We start from the raw sequence: 20,804 nt of genomic DNA on the forward strand, positions 1-20,804 counted from the left end.
TGTCACAGCACATTCCATTAATGATGACTGGGAAATTCAAAATCCAGTCCTTCAAACTTGCTGCATATATGAAGCTCACGCAAGTGAGCAGGTTATTTTGTTTTAAGTTTCCAATTGACTGAAGATATAAGTTATTGTTACATTATGTTGTTAATAAACGTTTTAAATTTGACAATGTAGTGTGGCACATTGTTAACAAAGGTCAGATATTATATTGCATAAAAATCAAGTCCAAAAATTTCATAGCAACCTGTGCTTAGAATAAATGTAAAAATCGAGAATCAAATCGAACCGTTACCTTAGAATCAAAAATATAATGGAATCGAGGATTAGGAGCATTGTGCCTACACTGTAGGCATCCAGGAGCGACACTTTTCAAGAGTTACTCAAGTCCGCCACAGTTGTGTCTCGCAATGCTGGGAATTTGGAGACGTATTCACTGACTGAATGATGTGCCTCTTCGGTGGCTCTCATACCCGTAGAAAAGCAAACCCACTATTAAAAGATCTGCAGGCTGAACCAACTCAGAACCAGCACTAGCATCAGCCCAGAACCAGCACTTGGTTACTTTGTTCAAAAGGGGGTATGTGTTTGACTCATCAGTTCTTTTAGCCTAAGACAGTGCCTTGGGGCTACTGTACCTTAATATGACTTATCTGACACTAAAGGCCTGGCTTACCTTAGCCAATGCGTCTTCGTCCATGTGGTTTTTCTGCATTATGTGCTGCAGAGCAAAGTAGATCTTCTCCTGGAGCTTCTGTACTTTCCGAGGCTCCATCAGCCACGGACGGTCTGAGTTAAAAAAACGGAAGGAAGCGTTGATTTGATGGAGAGTTGTTCATAAAGATATACAGCTCAGATGCGACTGTGTAAAACAGTAGAAAAGAACTAAAAGGACTTTATGACTTCGACTGTGGTTATAGCAGCTTGATGCTGACGAAAAACAGAGTGACTGTCTTGTTTTGCTTCCTGCTAAGTGCCTTGAGTCAGTACAGGCGCTGAGTTCATGCAGGTTGCTTCCTGTATTCTAATAATATTAGGGAATGTGCACTGACCTGTGGAAATTAGTACAGCTGCTGAGAACAGAGCGATCTCCTCCTCCGTCAGCTGCAGCGAACACAGACTCTTGGCAAAGTCAAACACCGCGCTCACTAAGTCATCACAACCTAGAAGGGAAACAGAAGAGGACAGAGAAGGGCAGACGAAAAAAAAAAAAAGAGATTTTCAGTACACTTATTCCAGTCATGTATGGGCTGATGAATAACTCACAGGTAAAATTTCTATTTGCCTTTTGCCTCGTCCATACCAAGAAGAAATGCAAAGTTTGTAATGTCTTACCTAGAGCTTTGAACATCTGCATGCCTCCGTACTTCCCTTCAAAGAGTACAGTGTTGTTGAGAGGGTTGAACGCCCTGCACATTCGCACCAAGACTACTTCCAAACAACCTGGAACGACAGCGGGGACAGATTGGGATGAGTTTGAAGCTGACTTAGAGACAGGATGTTTTTGTCCCTGAGCTACATAGACGTAAAAATATCCCTGACACATCATGATCAGTCCGGTCAACTCACCTGACTTGAGCAGGAGGATCTGGTCATTCTGGCACAGTTCCATGAACCCTGAGATGCGCTTGGCAAACTCCACCACATACTGGATAGCATGGGTAATCTGGATGGCACACTGCTGCCACAGCACGTCCCGGGGCTAGAACCAAACACTCCAAGGGTTTAGGATTGTATGTTCTGTACTTGCATATTTGTGTTCATGGCAGTTTATGTAACTCTTGTCGTCCTTCCTGACTGACATTGTTGTGTTTGCAACTCCACTAATGAAAAAGCAATTTTCTCATTCGGTCCCATCATTTGTCAGTCTACAAGTCTTGACGAAAAACCATTTCGAAGCGCATGAATGCATCGAACACAGACATATTAGTGACAATGAAACACCTTCATGGCTATAGTATGGCAGGAGGAGCTGAAAATTAAAGTAACAGTAATGACATAAAGCCTCACCTTGGTCTGGTACATCTTGACCTCTTCATAGGAGTGTGTCTGCCAGGCTAGCTGCTGCAGCTCGTCTGTTGTGTACTGACATGTCTCCAAGTGGGACTTGATGATATTCTGAGCAATACGGTCTGAAAGAGATGATTGTTGGTTTATTCATTTATTCCTTTTGGGGCGGTATGGCTGTCCGTTAAAGTCTGATTAAGTGGTATATGCGATGTGTATGAAGAGTAGCAGAAAATTTAAATACTTAAAGCACCTTCAAGATTTTACTGAAAGATAGGGAGGGCGATTCTTGAGAAAGATAGATTTTGGCAGAGTCTCATTCTGAGAATTGCCTGCCCTATATTTAAGTACAGTACTATGTCAACTGTTCTTGGTTTGATTCAGTCACTGATTATTTCAAATTTTGACCCCAAGATTTTCATTTTAACTGCAAATGTATGTCGCTACCATTTATTGGTTATTGGTCCCTTTGATAACTTCTGACAGATAGTGGTATTGACCCTGAAATTGCACTGTATCTTCTGTGCTGCTTCAATGTTTAAAGTCTAGAGGAAGAGACTTAAAAGCATGTTTTTCACTTCTGCCCACTGAATGCTTGATTTAACATTTTCGTGTGTTTGTGTTAAATCCATAATTTTATCCTAATCTTAACTTGTGCTAACAGAGCTGTATGTACAGTAATATGACAGGTTGTCAGATAGCTGTGTAAGCCTGTCTGATCTCCTGTTCTGCTCTCAGATTAGCTCTCTGACTCACGGTCCCTACCAGGACTGCTTTGTGGGTAATTTTCCCATGTGGATAATTCATGTAGATTTTAAAACCATTCTCCTGTGCCTATGTTACAAAACAGAACAAAATATCTCATGCAGTCCTTACCCAGCTCTCCCATGCTGACATTATTGGGTCCCAGCTGACTATCCTGGTAGCCTCCATAGCTGAACAGGTTGGGTACTGGCGTCAGGTCGTACACGGGCTCCTGCTTAATGTGCTTCATGCCCGACATGTCCAAGCCCGACTGGTCTGGGGACGGCTGGGTGGAGTCCATGCCATAGTACCCCCCTGGGACTCCGCCTCCATTACCGTGTCCGCCCTTTGGCAGCTCAATGACGTGACCATTGGCGTAGGTGCCCCCAATCTCGTGGTTAAGGGTGGACAGTCCATTGGTTAAGCTGGATGAGTAAACGCGCGCCAGAGCTTCTGCCTCGCCTGTCTGCTGCTGCCGCTGCTCCTGAAGTCGTGCCTGGTGCTTCTGGACCTCTGCATACAGGCTGTCACGTTGCTTCTTGGACATGCGGCCGAACTTTACCGCTGCACATGGAGACAGAACACAGAGAGACGGACACAAAATTACTACTTAAACCTGCCGTGACATTTCAGCTTCTTCAGGCATTATAAATCAGTTAGAAGCAAACTTGTACTGTTCTACTCGTTAACGTAGTGTTTACACTCATACACCACATATATAATAATTAAGTTGCGGTCATTCCCATGTAGACATCGATCTTACCATCTCTGGACATTCCTAGGGCGAGACATTTCTGCAGGCGGCAGTGTTGGCAGCGGTTGCGGTTTGTTCTGTCGATGAGGCAGTTCCTCTGGCGTGGGCAGGAGTAGGATGCATTGTTCTGCTGACTCCGTCTGAAGAAACCCTGGTTACATGTCAACATAAAAGAGCGTGAATACAGACGTACAGGTACCCGAAAAGCACAGATTTGGTGCCAAAAAACAAAGTACAGGGTCTCACCTTACATCCCTCACACGTAATGACTCCGTAGTGGATACCTGATGATTTGTCTCCGCAGATCTTGCATGGTATAACTTCAATTTGGGCTGCAAAAAAACCCCAGAAAAGATGAGTGTTAGAGACATTCTGTGCAGGACATAGACTTTAATTTCCCACCTTATTCAGTCACTTCACAGATTTTTAGACCTCAGTCGGTGGTCTGAGTTGAGGTTGACGTGCCTGGCTGTCGGACCCGATTTGTGAACACTATGAATTTGAACTTCACAAGGGCACAGTGACATCTGGACATTGTGTATGTCCTTGAAGGAGTTTTTCTACTGACTGGGACTTGAGGAGGACTGCGTATGTGCACACACACACACAGGGTAGCATTAATTGCTTGCGTGTGTGGGTTCTTCATGTAACAGTTGTAGGAGAGACCCCTGCCGGTTCGAAAGGTTGCCCATAATGAGAAAACCGATTACATCACTGAAGGACCACTCTTCAACTCTCTTTCTCTCTCCCCGCCCCACACACACACACACACACACACTCAACATTTTAGTAATGCTCTCCGAATTGAGCTTTTTCTTAGTCAAAATGACAACTCTGCTAACTGAACCACTTTTCATTCGCGTCAAATATATACTCACTGTGTATTGGCAGCTCCATGTACAGTCACAACCAAAAGGCACAGCAAGTTTTTCAATGTGTCACTCAGAACCACCTGTTACCGGTGTCTCTGAACGTATCATCCATAATATATGGAAAGAGAAAGTCGCAGCTCTCGTTAAGAGATATGAGATGGATGTAGAGGTAGGCAGGTATGTCTGCTGAGATGGCACACCCTCTATAAAGAGATTAGACAGCCTATCTAATCCTAAATTATTTCCCGACGAGTTGGTTCCCTCCTCTGCTGAGCACTGGCTTAGCCACAGCTGAAATAGACATTGCATGTAATCTCCTCGCATATTCCCACCTGTGGGACAAATTCTGCAAGTTTTAGGTAGAGCTCTGACACATTCATAGTCAGCAAGTAGAAAAGAAACTACAAGTTGTTCAGTTTTAGATTCCATGTTTGCATTAATTATGCATGATTTGTCCTCCTTAGGAACAAAACACATTTTCCACTGTCTTTCTGGGCTTTATAGATGGGCATGTACACTGAAGTGCATATACGTAGGAGTTGTGTCTCAGTGTTTCCGTGTGCATTTGATGGAGTGTAACTGTTCTGGTTTGACATCATGCATGTGTATACTAAATGTCTGTGGAGGAATGAGTGTGCAGTATATATAATTGGATAATCCCATATGAGGATCAATGCAGACAGTTCTGTCTGTCGAAGCGACTGAGCAGGAACAGTCAGTGCTGTCTATACTCTCTATCTCCACTTCAGGGATTTGACCACTTCGCAATCAAAAGTTTCTCTAAATTCCTGCTTTAATACACTCGCGGAGACTCACAACTGGTCCACCCAAATTTGTCCTGATTTGCCCATTCACTCATTTGTTATTCCTCTCATTCATTCATACACCTTCATACATCTTCCCCCTAGTGGCCATTAAGATGCATTCCAATCTCGAGATATCGATCATTATTATGATATATACTGAATAAATATGTTAATAAACATTTTTTACCCCTCAAATATGGTCATCAAACACTTTTGATAAAGGATATTTTACAATTTAACAATAAACTTGATAATCCAAAATGACATCAGGGCACAGAAGCAGCAAACTTCACCAGGAATTATATAATCATAAGCTATCCCAAACGTCTCTGGACAATGTATAGGTCAATACCGATATATCTGTGATTGGAAAATATGAGCTGATGATACTGATATATCCATCGAGCTCTACTAAAAACTGAGTAAAGTAAAAGTAGCAATACCACAATGTAGAAATATTCTGTTACAGGTAAAATTCATGGATTTAATATAAGCATCTAAATTTAAGTGCCAAAGTAAAAGTACTCTTAATGCAGAATGGCATGTGTTGCGATATACGAGTACCACATTGTTATTAAATGTTGATATGTAATTCATTTGTGATAACATGTAAATATTCCAGCACGTCTTAATCACCTGTATTTTTCCAAACTGGCTTTGTTATAAAAAGTGACAGTGACAGACTTTGTAACACATGTTGCCACTTGCCATGAAATGGAAAAGATAATCAGTGGTTAGCGAGGTAACTACTATCACGTTGTGTTGCACAAAACTGTGTCAGAAGAGTTGATAGATGTTGAGAGATGGAGACATTATACTCAGACTAGGCAAGAGCAATTATCTCAATAACATCAATTTTGTGAATTCTTCTGGCAACGACAATCATGATAACATTATTTTATCATAAGTGTCACTTAGTACAATGTCGCCATCATTTTTTCGCCATTCAATAGCGTGATTAGTTAAAAATGTGCTAAAATGTCAACTAACAAACAAACAAATTATCTACTCTGACCTACTATGGTTCCTTATTTCATTGTCTAAGATACATCCTGAATTTTTGAAGACCTTTTAAAAATGCCTTTTTTCATCTGAGTCCTTACGCCCCCACCACTTTTTTTAAATCCACCATACCCTTGGATATTGTGACAGCCTTATTTACAAAAATAATATATTATATTACTGGATTATAGTTATTGATCCATTAATTAGTTCATCACTCCGATGTTGAAGCTGGTAAAAGCTGTCTACTTTTGTATTTTATCTGTTGGGTAGCATATGAATTTCCCCTAAGGGGTCAATACATTTCTGTTCTAATCTTTAATTATGATTTACAACATATTATTATGTGTTATTAAACTAAAGTTGTCAAATAAATGTGTAGTGGGGTTGCTCAAGATTGTACATCAGTGCTGTAGTAGACGCATTCTTTTTATCTTTATAGTTGTCATTCAAGCTGTGAATAGGACCTTCAGCCCCTTTATTTCTCTCTTGTGAAATTACAATTTGAATTGCAGTAGCTCAACAGTAGATCATTGTATCCGTCTGCAATAAATGACCTATGGACGGCGTGACAGGCTGTTTGATTGTGTGCTTAAGGTGGCGTAGCTCACGCTGTGCGTTCTGGTGCAGCTCAAGACGTGACCCATTTCCACCAATTCTCGGCCAAATGGCTCCAAACTGGGTCAGAGCAGAGCACCGGACTGGGACGACACACAGACCACACATAAACAGAGTTGTCGATGAACGTGGTCACTATTTATAGGCTGTAAAACAGGTCAGTTGTGCCCGTGATGGCCGTTATCAACAGAGCAAAAGTGAGCAGCAAACAGGAGGCAGGACAGCAGTGCATCGGCCGTGCTTCTCATAATCCTGTTTTTCTTTGTGGTTGCTGTGCGTACTTTAAGTCAAACTCTTTGATTAGATTGTTAATCATGAAACAAGTGAATCTCTTTAGGCAAGCTGAATGTGTTTAGCCCAAACCTGCTGCTGCTGCTGCTGCTGCTGCTGCTGTGATGTGGATATACATACTTATTATTTTAGTCAATTTTTAGAAAAGGCTCTTTACATTTTTCCACCTTAGAGGAGTGTGTTTACGCTCTCTATCCACTGATTACATTATATCTTAACTGTATTTCCTTTTTGCCCCATGGGAGATTGTACTCCTCTTTGTATCACATAATTATGCCCAAAGGAGCATGGGCGTGTGGGCATGTGCATTGTTTTAGCGTGTGTTTCAGAGCGGGTTTGAGTGAGCGTTTCACTTCTAAAGAAGACACAGTGAAAGATAAAGCACGTGTATATGTCTCCGTGTTGACAAAGTGTTTGTGAATGTGTGTGTGTGTGTGTGGGGGCGTGTGCATTGTCGAGTGTGTGCTGTGCTCATTGCCAGCGGGGACTGTCAGGTAGGATATAGGGAGACGGTCATGACAGCATTGCTGTTGCCAGGGTGACCACCCACTCGCCGCACTCGTCTGGCTGTCACAGCGATGATGTGCTAAGCTGTCACACTCTTAAAGGAAGTGATGTCATCAGTGCACAGAGCCAAGTCGGTGTATCATCACTGCTCTTCCTCGTCAGCAGTGGAGGCTTTTGGAATTGTTTACCAAAGGACTCCCACTCCCACATCCAGCCGACAATACACGCCTGCTGCCTTGTTAGCTGCAGTGGTGGATTACAGCAGAATTAAGACTTGTTATCTGTTGGGTGTTTAGAAGAAGCTGTCTTGCTATTATCTCCAGAGTTAGGGGGTATGATAATGCATTTTGGGTGTTGTTGATTTCGTGGTTTTACATTACAGAAGTTTTATCTTTAAAGCCGCAGTGGAAGTGAATCTCTAAAATAAAGTAGCACTGCAGAGAAATCAATCTAACACACCTCATTTGAGAGGCCATTTTCCAAACCTTAGCTGGGGGAAAAAGGCCTCTCATTTCAGTTTTTTGGGAGATTATTTTACCCTTAGCTAAGGAGTGGGAGGGGCCTTCTCTTCAACCTGAGCTGACCCACACCGAGCTGAGTGACTGACAGCGTCCTCGGCCAGCGGGAGCGCAAGTGTTATCCTGAGGTTATTATGTAAGAGCGGGACTGCAGCGCTGGCGATTCCTCAGCTAAGAGGAGGATCAGACCTGCACAATCTCTTGAGGGGGGAAAAAGAAACAGAGGGAACTAACTTAGAGATTAATTTCACGAAGATAGTGAGAGTTGCCACACGTGTGCGTGTGCGTAGCAGCGGCCATGAGGGCTGTGTTGCGCTGGCACGTGTGTTATGATAATTGATTTTTAATGAGGTGAGGATCTCCTGTGTATTTCCTGGGCTGGCCCTCTCTCTAAATAGAGTCCTAATTATCTACATTGCGCTGCAGAAAAAAAAGGGAAAAAAAAGCAGCAGCCTAGCACCAGTATCTTAACAATGCTTCATCTAAGTAGAGTGCATACACACACACAATGACATGATTGTTATAAAAGCCATCTCCCTGCATCTGTGCGGACAATGTAACAGCAAATCGAGGCCACTAGGTGCTGCTGTACATGTTTCCATTCCTTGTGTGTTTGTGTGTGTTTCAAGTGGGGCAGACTGGGCATGCATGTTTCATTCATTCAGCCTGCAGGGTGGGTCTACAATAGAAACATACCCAGAGCAACACACACACAGACACACACAGTATCATGCAGGAACATAGAGACAAAACAGCATTATACACTAGAGGTTGATGCTTATGGAACAGTTGAAATCACTTTCTAGCAGAACTTTTGCAACTTCAGAAATGCAAACACAACTCCTGCTTTAGTCCCAGGGGTTGATTTGTTGGGGATGAATGTGGGTGGTATCTCCACTTCATTAAAAATATGCATAGCTTCTCGCCAGTTAACTAGATATCTTCTGGGAAAATGAAGAGAGATCAGCACTTTACCCCCCACCACTCCTTGTTAAAAAACCCCGGCGCCGGCCTTAGATGTCTACACACTGTGAATTATGCTATCACTGTTCACCATCCATTCCACTTCAGTCTGTTTGACTTTTTCATTTGAGTGTTCCTCCTCGCTGTAAGTGGCTGTGTGACTGGGAAATCATTTCAGTTTCTGTATTTCATGATCTATTTCCATCTCTCAGCGTAACTCTGTCTTCCTCGTCTCGTAGAGCTTAGAGAGGAACAAGCTGCTTTTTTTTTTTTTTTTCTTCCTCCTGCGGATGATGAAAAACACGAAGAAAACTTTTGGTGGCGTGATCGCTGGGTGGATTAACACACACAGCTGGGAATAGCGTATAGCAGTGCTGCTTGGGTTATCTCCCCTGTGTCTCCTGTCATGTTTTCATATCATACTGTCCCATTAAAATCAATGAAACACAGCCACTGCATATGGTTTCAAATGGACTTGTGCTATGTGCTGTCATACTTTTCTCTCTTTCCTGTCTGTTTTTACTTTCTGAAGCGTCTAAAGAATAAATTGAAGAGACTGGTCGACTATATGCTCTTCCTGAAAAAATGAAATAAAAGAAAGTGCATTCTATTCACTTTGATTTGTCTCTCATACTGTATGTCCATTTTACTTCTCTTTGTGACTCAGACACTAGTAAACAGTATTGTGACTTTACTATAAATGCCATTGTTTGGGAGCCTTTGGGAGATCTTTGGGTTTAAGGTGCTGACCATTTTCACTTCCCAGTTTGAGTCCAGTGTCATCCCTCTCTGCTCTGTCTATCCCTAGTCTCTGTTTTCCAATAAAGGTAATAACAGCAATGACGATAGATACATAGTAAATGATTGAGTTTATAATCAGATTATGAATTAGCAACTATTTAAGCAAAACTGGCAATCATCCTCTGGTTCCAGCTTTGATTTACTGTCCATTGTCTTTAAGATCTCTGGCACAAGAATTTCCTTTTTCAAGATTAATACAGTTTTGTCTCATCTTATCTTATTCGAACTGTTGATCGGACAAAATGTGACAACTGAAGGTCATCTTGTACTACTGGATGAGCACTGTTCCATATTTTCTGATTTTTTTTTTGGTCTATTGAAATAATGGGGGAAAACAAAGTGCTAAACAGGAAAAAAAAAAAAACAGGAACAATCCAGGTGATCTAATTATCAGAAAATGTATCAAATGAGGAAATAAATATAACAAAGCCTTTTTATTATTATAGTTGTCAAACCATCATTGAAAAACCTGACGTGTTTCGACCACTAGGCGTTCAGGGTGAAGATCTGAAGATCTTTTCTTGTGTACCTTAGACAGAATAATCGATAATGAACGTGATCGTTAGTTGCGGCTCAGAACTCCGTGTTAGTTATGATCATCCCTGACTCCAACATCTAGACCTGATCTGATGGAGCAACGTAATGCTGTCATGAATCATCCTCGTTAACATGGGACGTCACAGTCCCGGACTGGTTCTGTCTTTGTTCGTACAGTCTGCTGCTCTGTGCGTTATAATAATAATCATAATGCCATGCAGCGGGCCCATCTCCCCTCCCCCACCCCCATCCCTCGCCGCCAAGCATGTCTTTGTCCACTCTGTAATATAGACAGTCACACTGTTGCTGCATGGGCATACGTGTTCCTACCCCCAACCTCAGTGTTTCCCATCAGTCCATCGTCATCGACCCCCCTCCCGCACTTTGCCAACACACACACACACACACTTACAAACAGTCAGAAAAACAGTCTCTCTCGCCCTCCCCCCATGCTGTATGTCAGAGGGCATGAGCTTGTCCAGCTTGCCATGCGGCCCCAAAGCACTCTGGGTAATTGCTCAGATAGCAGGTCTGGGATCAGCTGCGGTTTGCTCATAGAATATTGTGCCGCGGCGTGATTGGACGCCACGGAGAGGGAACAGAAGGGGGCCACTGGCTGTCATCCAGTGCATCGATTCACATGCACAGACACACACACACACACACACACACACACACACACACACACACACACACACACACTTTCAGAGACACGTTCAGACAGACAGAGGCACATTCAGACATGCTCGAATGCATACATTACTGCTAACTGCCTTTGAAAAAGCAGACTTTACAGTATGATTTCTATGCTTGCCCGCTTTCCCACTCAACACACACACACACACACACACACACACACACACACACACACACACACACAGCCTCCCACCCAGTGCAGCATGTGTCCTCAGATGGATAAGTAGAGATGGAGGCGTGGGAAAAAATCCACAGGGTAAACCCAACTCCTGCCTGAACACATATATACACACACACAAACAGTCTGCCCATCTGCCCCCTCAGATCTGCCTCTCATGATCACTGTACATACACACACACACACACACACACACACACACAAGCATACACTCACACTCCAACCCCCTGTGTGACCTGTAGGACCCTGATGACCTCTGACCTTTCCTTAAGGACTGAGCGAGTGCATCAGAGTGGAAGGAACGAGTCCAAGTGTGAGAGGTCTGCATCTGGTCATTACCGTCTTGAAATCAGCCATGAGAATGCACACACACTGAGGCGAACACACATGTAAAATAAAACAGACACACACACACACGCACACAGTCTTATATATTTTATTTCCTCTCTCACATTAGCAGGCATGCATGCGTGCACACCGAGCTGCTGAAACACACATTGGTGTCGTGGGGTTCGTCGTTTCGTAATGTGAGGGGAATCAAAGGAGAGAAGAATATGTTGACGCACACGTACAGTGACTGAGTTCCTGTTGTTTCATTCCCGAGGTGAGAAAATAACGTTTTGTTGGCTTCGGCCAAGTCCTCAACCTCCCTTAACCTCACGCTCCTCCTCCTATGGTGTTTCTGTTGATCCTAATTCTCGATGACAGTGTGTGTGTGTGTGTGTGTGTGTGTGTGTCTTTGAGGGGGAAGGGAGAGGAAAGGTGGCTATCCCAGTGTAGAGAGAGAGAGAAATAGAAAGAGAAGGACATCCACGTAGAGACAGACCGAAAATTGCAGCTTTCAGTTCTTACATAAGCTGGAGAGAAATTAGCCCCGAGTTTTGTTAGAGTCCTTTAGAGTGGCAGTCGGTGGTCAGTCAGATAAAACAGGAACATCAACATGAGTGAGGGTGAATGGGCTTTAAAGCATTAATGAAGAGAGCAGCACTTAGTCTGGATAGCTGCGGAATTAAATCACTGAGAGACGAGTGGAAACTGCGTTTGTTTCAAGCTCTACGAAAACTGTTTCCCTCCAGATCTGATTGGTTGCTACTGAAATTGTTTATGAGACTGTTTACATACAGAACATACATGTGCACTGTAGTGTGGCTGAGAGTAATGAAGTGCATTTCCTCATTTACTGTACTTGAGTTTGAAAAATGAACTTTAAAAGTACATCATCTTACAGAGGAAATATTTTAATTTCAACGCTTAGTACATTCATCTGACAACTACAGGAACTAGTAGTTACTAGTCGCTTAGCAGATAAACATTAGCCTGACAGATATAACACATAGCCGATATTGTTAACCAATACTGGCCTGTGACAGATCAGTACTGGCAAATATGTTGTCCGATATGAGCCGAGATGATTTTGTTTTTACTGAACGCAATACAGAAAAAGATGCATGGCGTAATTTATAATTATTAAAAATGTTTGCCATTTTAGACAATAAAGTTTGTTGTTAAAGTGTAAATATATATAATATACTGCCTCTGTTACATGTCTTCTTCACAAGTGTTTAATAACCATATTTGAGGAGTTGCGTTTGTATCCTGGCCCGACATGTCGATATTGATTTTTTTTTTTTTTTTACTTGCAACTGGCTATCGACATTGGCACCAAAAAAAAACACATTTCTGTCAGGTTGTTATCAATTACGTTTGCTCAAGTACCATAATATGTACAATTTTGAAGTATTTTCTTGATATTTTCATATTGTGCTACTGTTTATTGTGCTATGATTTCGACTGAGATGTACTTTCCACTTCACTACAGCTGCAGTTTCTGTTAGTTACAAGGTTTGCAGATAAACATTTTACCAACCAAACATGATAAAATATGATGTATATTCATTGATTTAGGCTCCACCTTAACCTACTAAAATATTAAAACACTGTTTATGTGTGAATGCATCAAGAAAAATCTGGGAACTCATTTTTCCTCACTGTTCCTGCCAGACATCTCCCAAAGCATCCGTATTTGCACCTTGTCGATTCCACTAATTAAATGGTACGGTGATACACCCAATGTTGACTTGTAATGCAGTATTTTCACTCTGTGGCATTACTAATTAATTATAGATCCTTGCCCCACTTGTTGTGGGTTTTTGCGTCCCTTCGAGTGAAGCAGGCTGTCTGCTAGAACATGTGAATGAGTTTTTAAAAGGGTTTGAATGTATGTGTGTGTTTGAACGAGTGTGCGAGCACGCATGTGTGTGAGTCTATGTGTGTGTGTGCGCGTCTGTCCTCTCTCAGGGATGGCCGCTAATAGCTCGCCTCAGGCAACAATTTAACTCAGCCTAACAAGGTTCTCCCCAAAGTGGCCCCAGGGGCATCTCTCACAGAGGCAAATTGATCACAAAGACTATCACACGGCTCAGCTCGGCTCAGCTCGGTCCGGGCTGCTCTGCTCTTCACCTGCTCTCTCTCTCTCTCTCTCTCTCTCTCTCTCTCTCTCTCTCTCTGTCTCTCTCTGTCTCTCTCTCTCTCTCTCTCTCTCTCTCTCTCTCCCTCTCTCTAGTGGGATGATTTAACAGAATGCGTTATGAACATTAAATCTGTGTTGAGAGAGCAAAAGCAGCAGCAGCGTCGGTTTCATAATTGCGGACTCTTTGTGAATGACAGAAGACCTCACATCACCAGCTCAGGATACGCACATTCAAACACACACACACACAGGTAATGGGAGGTAACTCAGGATTTGGCCAGAGAGAGCGACAGCGATGGAGAGAGAAAGAAAGATAGACCTAATAAGAGTCTCTTCAATGAGATTACGAGCACTAAAACAGGCTAATCTTTGTCATTAAGAAAGATGCCGCAGTAAGCTAAGTCATATTATAGGCTTATTGTTGCTAGTGGGTGCTAGCGTGCACCTGCCAGCAGTGAACACCTTCACGGAGTATAGGCGTTCATCAACATGGTGTTGGATTTCAAATGGTGGATGTGGATATACACGATCTGTTTTACATCTTCACTGGAACCGCAGGGTGACAAGTGCTGCTGTTTCCTTGCAAAAGCAGTCACAGTAACAGCAGTGCACTTCTGTTAAATCATGCACTTTGTTCCTACCTGTTTTTTCTAACAGGTAAACACCGTGACATTAGTAAGCCCTTTTTTAGACTTAATGGCAAAGCAAGTTTCTGAAGACATAAAAAACACAAAGAAGCATTTCATCTATATGTGTGTGTGTGTGTGTATAAAGCAGAGGTAGGACTGTTAAAGTGACACAAACCTGCAGTAAATGGACTAATCTGCTCTCAGTGTTAGTGAAAGTCTAAAAGGAGGCGTGCAAGTGTGGACTTTGAACGCTACTATTACGGCTTCTGGCGTTATTCATTGCTCGGGGCAGTGAGTGTGCAAGTGTGATGAGGACAGGATAGTTTGAATCTGTGTGTTTCTGTGGGTGTGTGGGTGTGTGTGTGTATGTGTGTGTGTGTGTGTGTGTCAGTGCGCGTGCACGCAAACACCGTCTACTGCTTTATCCACCTTGTACTCTCTCCTCCCTTACTTTTGCACATAGAGACGCACTCACACACATGCACGGCTGCACTGTTACGTAACCCTCTAGTCAAACTCTTGATCTCTCTTTTCTTATCTCATTCATTTACTCATTCACTTTGTGCCTTCTCTCTTTCTCCTGCATTCGAGTACTCTCTTTAAATTTAAAATCAGCCATCTATTTGTTTTATAAACTTTAAAAACTACATTCTGGTACAATTTTCTTGCTTCTGTAATGGTTATTTATTTATTTATTTATTTTTACAAAGACTAATGACATTCCATGTCTAAAATGCTATTTAATTCAATAGTAGATCTCCCACATGATTGAAACCAGAGTTTTGAATTACAGGTGAACATGCTCTCTGACTTTGGACTATCAAACATTGCGCTCGGTGTCTGTGCAACCACAAAACGACGCTGATTATGAGACAGCAAAACTCAATTTCTGCTCAGATGGTCTCGATATGAGCGTATATCTCCCACCCAATTATATCCATGGTCTCTCTGTTCCTACATCACTCGGTTCCTGTGTTTAACAAGCGCAGTCACCCTCTTCCCCCGGTTTTTACTTCAATGTAAATCGAAGGAAAATGTGAATATTGAATGTCATTGTGGCTCCATTGAGACATGCCGGCTTCATGGATGAGTAAAACTGACAAAACAGAAGGAGCTGTCAGAGGACTGTATGACTTCAAGGCAGATTTAGAGTTTAGGAGTGGTTCAGGCTGAAATCCCTCCCGGCTAAGATAAAGTGGAGACACAAACCGAAGTGTGCCGCGTAGCCCACGCTTTGTGTGTATAAAGATTAAAAAAAAAAAAAAAAAAAGGAGAGAGGGGAAGAGGGGGAGAATCGACTGAGGAGTGAAAAAGTGTTCGCCTAGACTCCCCCAGACAGCCGCGGAGGGATAAAACCAACATGGAGAGGCACGCTGAGCACATGCTAAACAAACATAGGCTATGATAGCAGCTCAGTGGGACCACAGAACTGCCATCCAGGCCACACACACAGCGTGGTGGGATGTTTTTAGTAGATGGCCTGAAAAAAAGGTCAGGCAGGCACGCTGGGTGAGGAGTGTGTATCTGGAGACAGGTTAAGTGAGTCCTGAATGTAAGCTGTGTGTGTGTGTGTGTGAGTGTGTGTGTGTGTGTGTGTGTGTGTGTGTGTGTGTGTGTGTGTGTGTGTGTGTGTGTGTGTGTTGCAACAGCACTCTGGTGGTACCTCAGTCAGTCAGTAGGGCTGTGTTGAGGGATTAACAGCGTGGCCTGCATGGGCTTGGGGTAATCTCTCCTCTCTTCTTACATAACACCGGGCCATTAGTCAGCACAAACACACAATAAACAACACAATCAACAACGCAGAGCTCGACAGCAGACTGCACAGACCTCGACTGCACCGCAAACCACAGATTCACTCGGGCCAGGTGCCCGCTATTGTGCGCAATAAGTGATTTCATGGCAACAATGGAAAAGAGTGATTTGGTGACAAAACCTGTGCGCTGACCTGCTGTTTCCTCCTGGTTTCCAAACTGCTTCTTTATCAACCAGTGGGAATTCTGTCAGTCCATATTCTGGTGTAATTGTTCATTGTTGGGGCTCTTATTCAACTTTCCATACAGACCCTCTCCATACAGACCCTGAATTTAATCATCTTTTGGTACAAAACATTACGCTGAATATGGTTTTCTCCTTGATATCTTAACCAACATCTAATTCCCACTTGTGCACTTGCACTACATATTTGGCAAAAACACTATAATGCACTTTTAAGCATACGTAAGCACATGGTCAATAATATACAGTATTTGACAACAATATTATTCTGATTTGAAGACATATTTTGTTTTATTTTGTTTTATTTTTCACTGTGTTGTCAATCATAAACTGTTTAGAGTGGATAACAAATGCATTAATAAACACTAAATCTGTTACGGATACATGATGATTAGAAATGTTAAATAAGAGTGCTTAAGTAAAGTGTTACTCATATTTTCCAATTTCATACATATTTTAACAAATAATAGAAAGACATACTTAAAGTAAATGAAAACAGTGTCATGTATTTTAGTGTCCCTGTTTATGGCTCTTAAAACATTGAAGTTATCATATGGTGCATAGATGTATCTAAACAGAACGCGTCTGTTGGCTTCGACTAAAAATTGATCCTGGGATGCTTTAGAATCGGACAAATCAATGCTCACACAAGCCTCCAAAGCAAAGCAGCATGGGACTAATTCTATTGGCATGAGGCCGTCAAGCGTAGTGTTGCAGCTGTTTGTGAGTGAACGTCTGTGTTTTCAGTTTTTCTGTGACTGTACCAGAGCACAACTTCTAAATGACGCAGGAATCAGAAGAAGCCCCGAATGTGTTTTCGCTGATCGATCCGATCCTGTGCTCTTCTTTTGACACACCTTACAGCTCTCGCACACCCTCCCAGTCCCTGTCATCCTGTCTGTTTCCCATGGTGAAGGAGCCTGGGAGATTGTGATTGACACATATCGCTAACAGAGGAGATCAAATGGCGCTCGTGAGCCCCTCCTCCCCCTGTTGCTCCCTCCATCGCTGAACTCTTTGACCTGTCTGACCCGGGTCCATCTCTGCGCTGTTAAAACTCTTACAGCTAAACAGCAGTGACACAAAGTGTACGCAGACACAGGCTTTACTATTCACAAGCAGAATAGATTCCTGTTTATGTTTCCATGGTTTTTATGTTTATGTTAATAAACAAGTACAAGTACATTATTGAAATCTGATTATAAGACAGCGAAAGATTTGTTTGCAGGATGTTGATTATTGGCCGATGGGATTAACTTTTATAGCTGGATGTTTTTTTAAATTTTATTTTACATTTAAATACAATTATTATGATTAATTTGTTTTTTAAGGTTGTTTATTTTTAGTAGCTTTGAAACAAAAATTTGACAATCACCAAAATGTAAAACTGCTCGAAACCTGTTATATATTTTACAAGGCTACTGTTACTGATGCATTTTATTACACCATTTGTTTGTCAGGTATGAGGAACACCATTTACAGCACAGCATCACCACGTTTCCATTGAAAATACAGAAATAATTATCCTGCTTACAGCATCCCATGCTAAACAAAAACACCACAAAGCTCAGTTTTCTGAGATTGAGAAAAAGGCCCTGGTGATATTACTCAGTCTGTTATTTCTCCGGCCATGCGACGGGGTGACATCATCTTCAGTCAGGGCTTCAGGAGTTGTGGCTATTGTTAAATGATAATTACCACGGCTCATGAGGGGCCTCTATTTTTTATAACCTTGTGGTTGTGAGCACATTTCTGTGTAAGGGCAGCCGAGACACACACACACACACACACACACACACACCCAGGTTGAGAGTGGGGGCCGCGCGGCCCATACTGATTTAATTCTATCTGACAAAACCCTTTGGGGCGTGCAGAGGGAGAGAGGAAGATGGAGAGGGAGAGAGGGAGGAAGAGCGAGAGACATGGGAGAAAGAGGGGTGAGAGAGACGCTTCAGGGGCCTCTTCTGCCGAGCACGGCTATAAAGTGAAAGCAGGAGCTTTCGGTATGCCCCCCAAAGCCTTGCATGCACGAGAGTGGTCGCGAGGCCCATTAAAATGTGGATAAAATACAAGGTGCATGACAGAGGAGTTTGCCATGGGATAAGAGAGAGAGAGAGAGAGAGAGAGAGAGAGAGAGGTGGGGGGTGTTTGGCCTTCTCATGTTTTTTCCTGCCTGAGGTTTGATGGCCTGAAGCTGAGGAAGCTTTACATGACATTAAAAGACAAAAACAGGAAGCAGATAGATAGATAGATAGATAGATAGATAGATAGATAGATAGATAGATAGATCCATGTTTGAACATTTCTTTAAACTAAAAACAGGATTAAAATGACTTTTACACATGTAATAAAGCCTATTATTGTTGGTCAAAATGATCTTCATCATGATAAGAATCTCTTATATAATAGTTATGGCCGGTCATTTATCCTCTGATATTATTTCAACAAAACTCTACATCTGATTCCAGTACAGCCATGGCCCACTGTCAGAACTGTGTATAGTATTTGGAGCTGTATTTTACTTTGACGGGATTTTTTTTTCCTGCACATTTTTGCAACAAACTTTTTATGTCAAGTTTTGACTTTGTACATGTGGGTCCACATTTCTCCAGCTGTCCGTCTATTTCTCTCTCTCTCTCTCTTCTCCAGCCTGACGTCGGGAAACTCTCACACATCCCGGGGAAGAAGCTTACGTGTTTCAAATGTCAGATCGCAACGCGCAGATTAATAATTAGAGTTCAGGAGCATCCAGTGTCGCATCTTTGCCAGGGCCACAATTTCACAACATCAAGAAAAGTCAACAAAAAAACAAAGCCAGACACGGTAAGCTGGCGGTGAAATATTAAATGATTCGTGTTTGATTCACCACGTCTGGAAAACAACAAAATCCAAATTCGCGAAGTGGTGGAGGAGAAACAAACGAAAACACGCGTTTTCTGATTTTAATGGAATTTTAAAAATAACTGCAAGTGAGAGTGGAAAGAGATGTATTAACCTGCACGTGTGTGTGCGTGTTCGCGTGCGCGTGTGTTCGTGTGCATGCGCGCAGGGCATGCAGGGCAACATTGACGCTGAATTTCAACATCATCCCCGGCCGGCGCGCTGCAGAGCGGTACGGAAATGGGTTAGTGGAGCGCGTAAAAAGTATCCACGCAACATTCAATAAAGTTTATCAGCAGAACATAACGAAATCTACCCAAAGTTCTCTTTCTGTCCATCATCTGATCTGACCCGGTGTGGAGTGAGGAGAGCTCAAAACGGTTAAAGCTTAAATCAGACTTCATGCGCCAATTTTTAATTTAAAATCTCTGACTCCAGCCGCTTTGCGCATGAATTTGCGAAAAAAATAAAATAAAATAAAAAATAAAATAAAAAAATACTGTGGGCCTGTTCCACACACACAAACACGCAGTCTGACTCAAAACACACATACACACACCGACACACACGCAGACAGATCCAGATAAAGTTTTATGCATTTATAATGTAAGGTGGCTGAGAAATCCAACCGCGCACCCTGCGCCCGGCTGTGAAAAAGTATCCAAAACAGCCTCGCAGCAAAAAAACTCCCAGAATAAACTTTCAAGGCCAAATGTGGGATAAAGCCTACCGTGCTGTGTGTGTGTGTGTGAGTGAGTGAGTGTGTGTGTGCGTGTGTGTGAGTGAGTGAGTGTGTGTGTGCATGTGTGTTCAGCGGGATGAAGCTTGGGGAAAGTGCGGAGCAGTGAGATGGTCTTACCTCGCATGGTGTTGCCGTTGCTGGAGCTGGTGCTGAGGCTCGCTTCCCAGAGCAGCAGTCATGAAGAAACAAACATAAACACTTAAATAAACGGGGGCTTTGAGGGGGGATGCGGGGGTGAAAGATCCTCGGTTAAAAATAACAACAACAACGAAAAGAGTGCAGATGATCTGCGTCGACGTCCACTGGCTGCCCTGAGTGGAGGCGGCTCTGCGCTAAAAGCATCCCAGACCGGGGCGCAGGAAGGCGGGCTGAGGTCTGTCGGTGCGTCGGTCGGTGCGCTCTGGTCGTGTGGTCGCTTTTCTCATGACATCTGCGCTCTCACCTCTATGGGAGGGTTTCACTGTTTTCTGCGGGCTGAGGGAGGGAAGAGCGTATAGGAGAGGCTTTACCCGGCGGCCCCGATTGGACTGGAGCACTTTCCGCTCCTCCCACTCTCTCCTGCTCAGCCTCCAGCACACACACGCGCGCGCGCACAGCCTGGCCGCTACAGCAGCTACACAGACGCAGCAAAGTTTTTAATGTCACCTTCCACAATTATTCAGCTTCATGCATTCTGGGCTATTTTCATGCAAAGTCCATCTTTAATCCATGAAATCTCACGTTCTGCCCATTGGGAAGAGATTATTTATTCCTCTCGGTGCCATTCCAGATTTGTTTTGTTTTAAATGTGC

General features: G+C 42.9%; 1 protein-coding gene across 1 annotated transcript in view; it reads right to left on the minus strand.

The window, feature by feature from the left end:
* Window positions 1-20,582, minus strand: part of rorb (RAR-related orphan receptor B) — a 25,990-nt gene extending 5,408 nt beyond the window's left edge. The window contains exons 1-9 of the mRNA XM_037097633.1: window positions 20,131-20,582; window positions 3,755-3,840; window positions 3,518-3,659; window positions 2,887-3,318; window positions 2,014-2,135; window positions 1,573-1,705; window positions 1,339-1,446; window positions 1,056-1,166; window positions 680-792 (exon numbers count right to left, since the gene is read on the minus strand). Coding sequence (XP_036953528.1) covers window positions 680-792; window positions 1,056-1,166; window positions 1,339-1,446; window positions 1,573-1,705; window positions 2,014-2,135; window positions 2,887-3,318; window positions 3,518-3,659; window positions 3,755-3,840; window positions 20,131-20,137 — 1,254 coding nt within the window. The 5' untranslated portion in view covers window positions 20,138-20,582. The remainder of the gene's footprint in view (window positions 1-679; window positions 793-1,055; window positions 1,167-1,338; window positions 1,447-1,572; window positions 1,706-2,013; window positions 2,136-2,886; window positions 3,319-3,517; window positions 3,660-3,754; window positions 3,841-20,130) is intronic.
* Window positions 20,583-20,804: the final 222 nt, after the last annotated feature.

The sequence above is a fragment of the Acanthopagrus latus genome, chromosome 5, assembly GCF_904848185.1.
Source record: "Acanthopagrus latus isolate v.2019 chromosome 5, fAcaLat1.1, whole genome shotgun sequence".
In the NCBI taxonomy this organism is placed as follows: Eukaryota; Metazoa; Chordata; class Actinopteri; order Spariformes; family Sparidae; genus Acanthopagrus; species Acanthopagrus latus.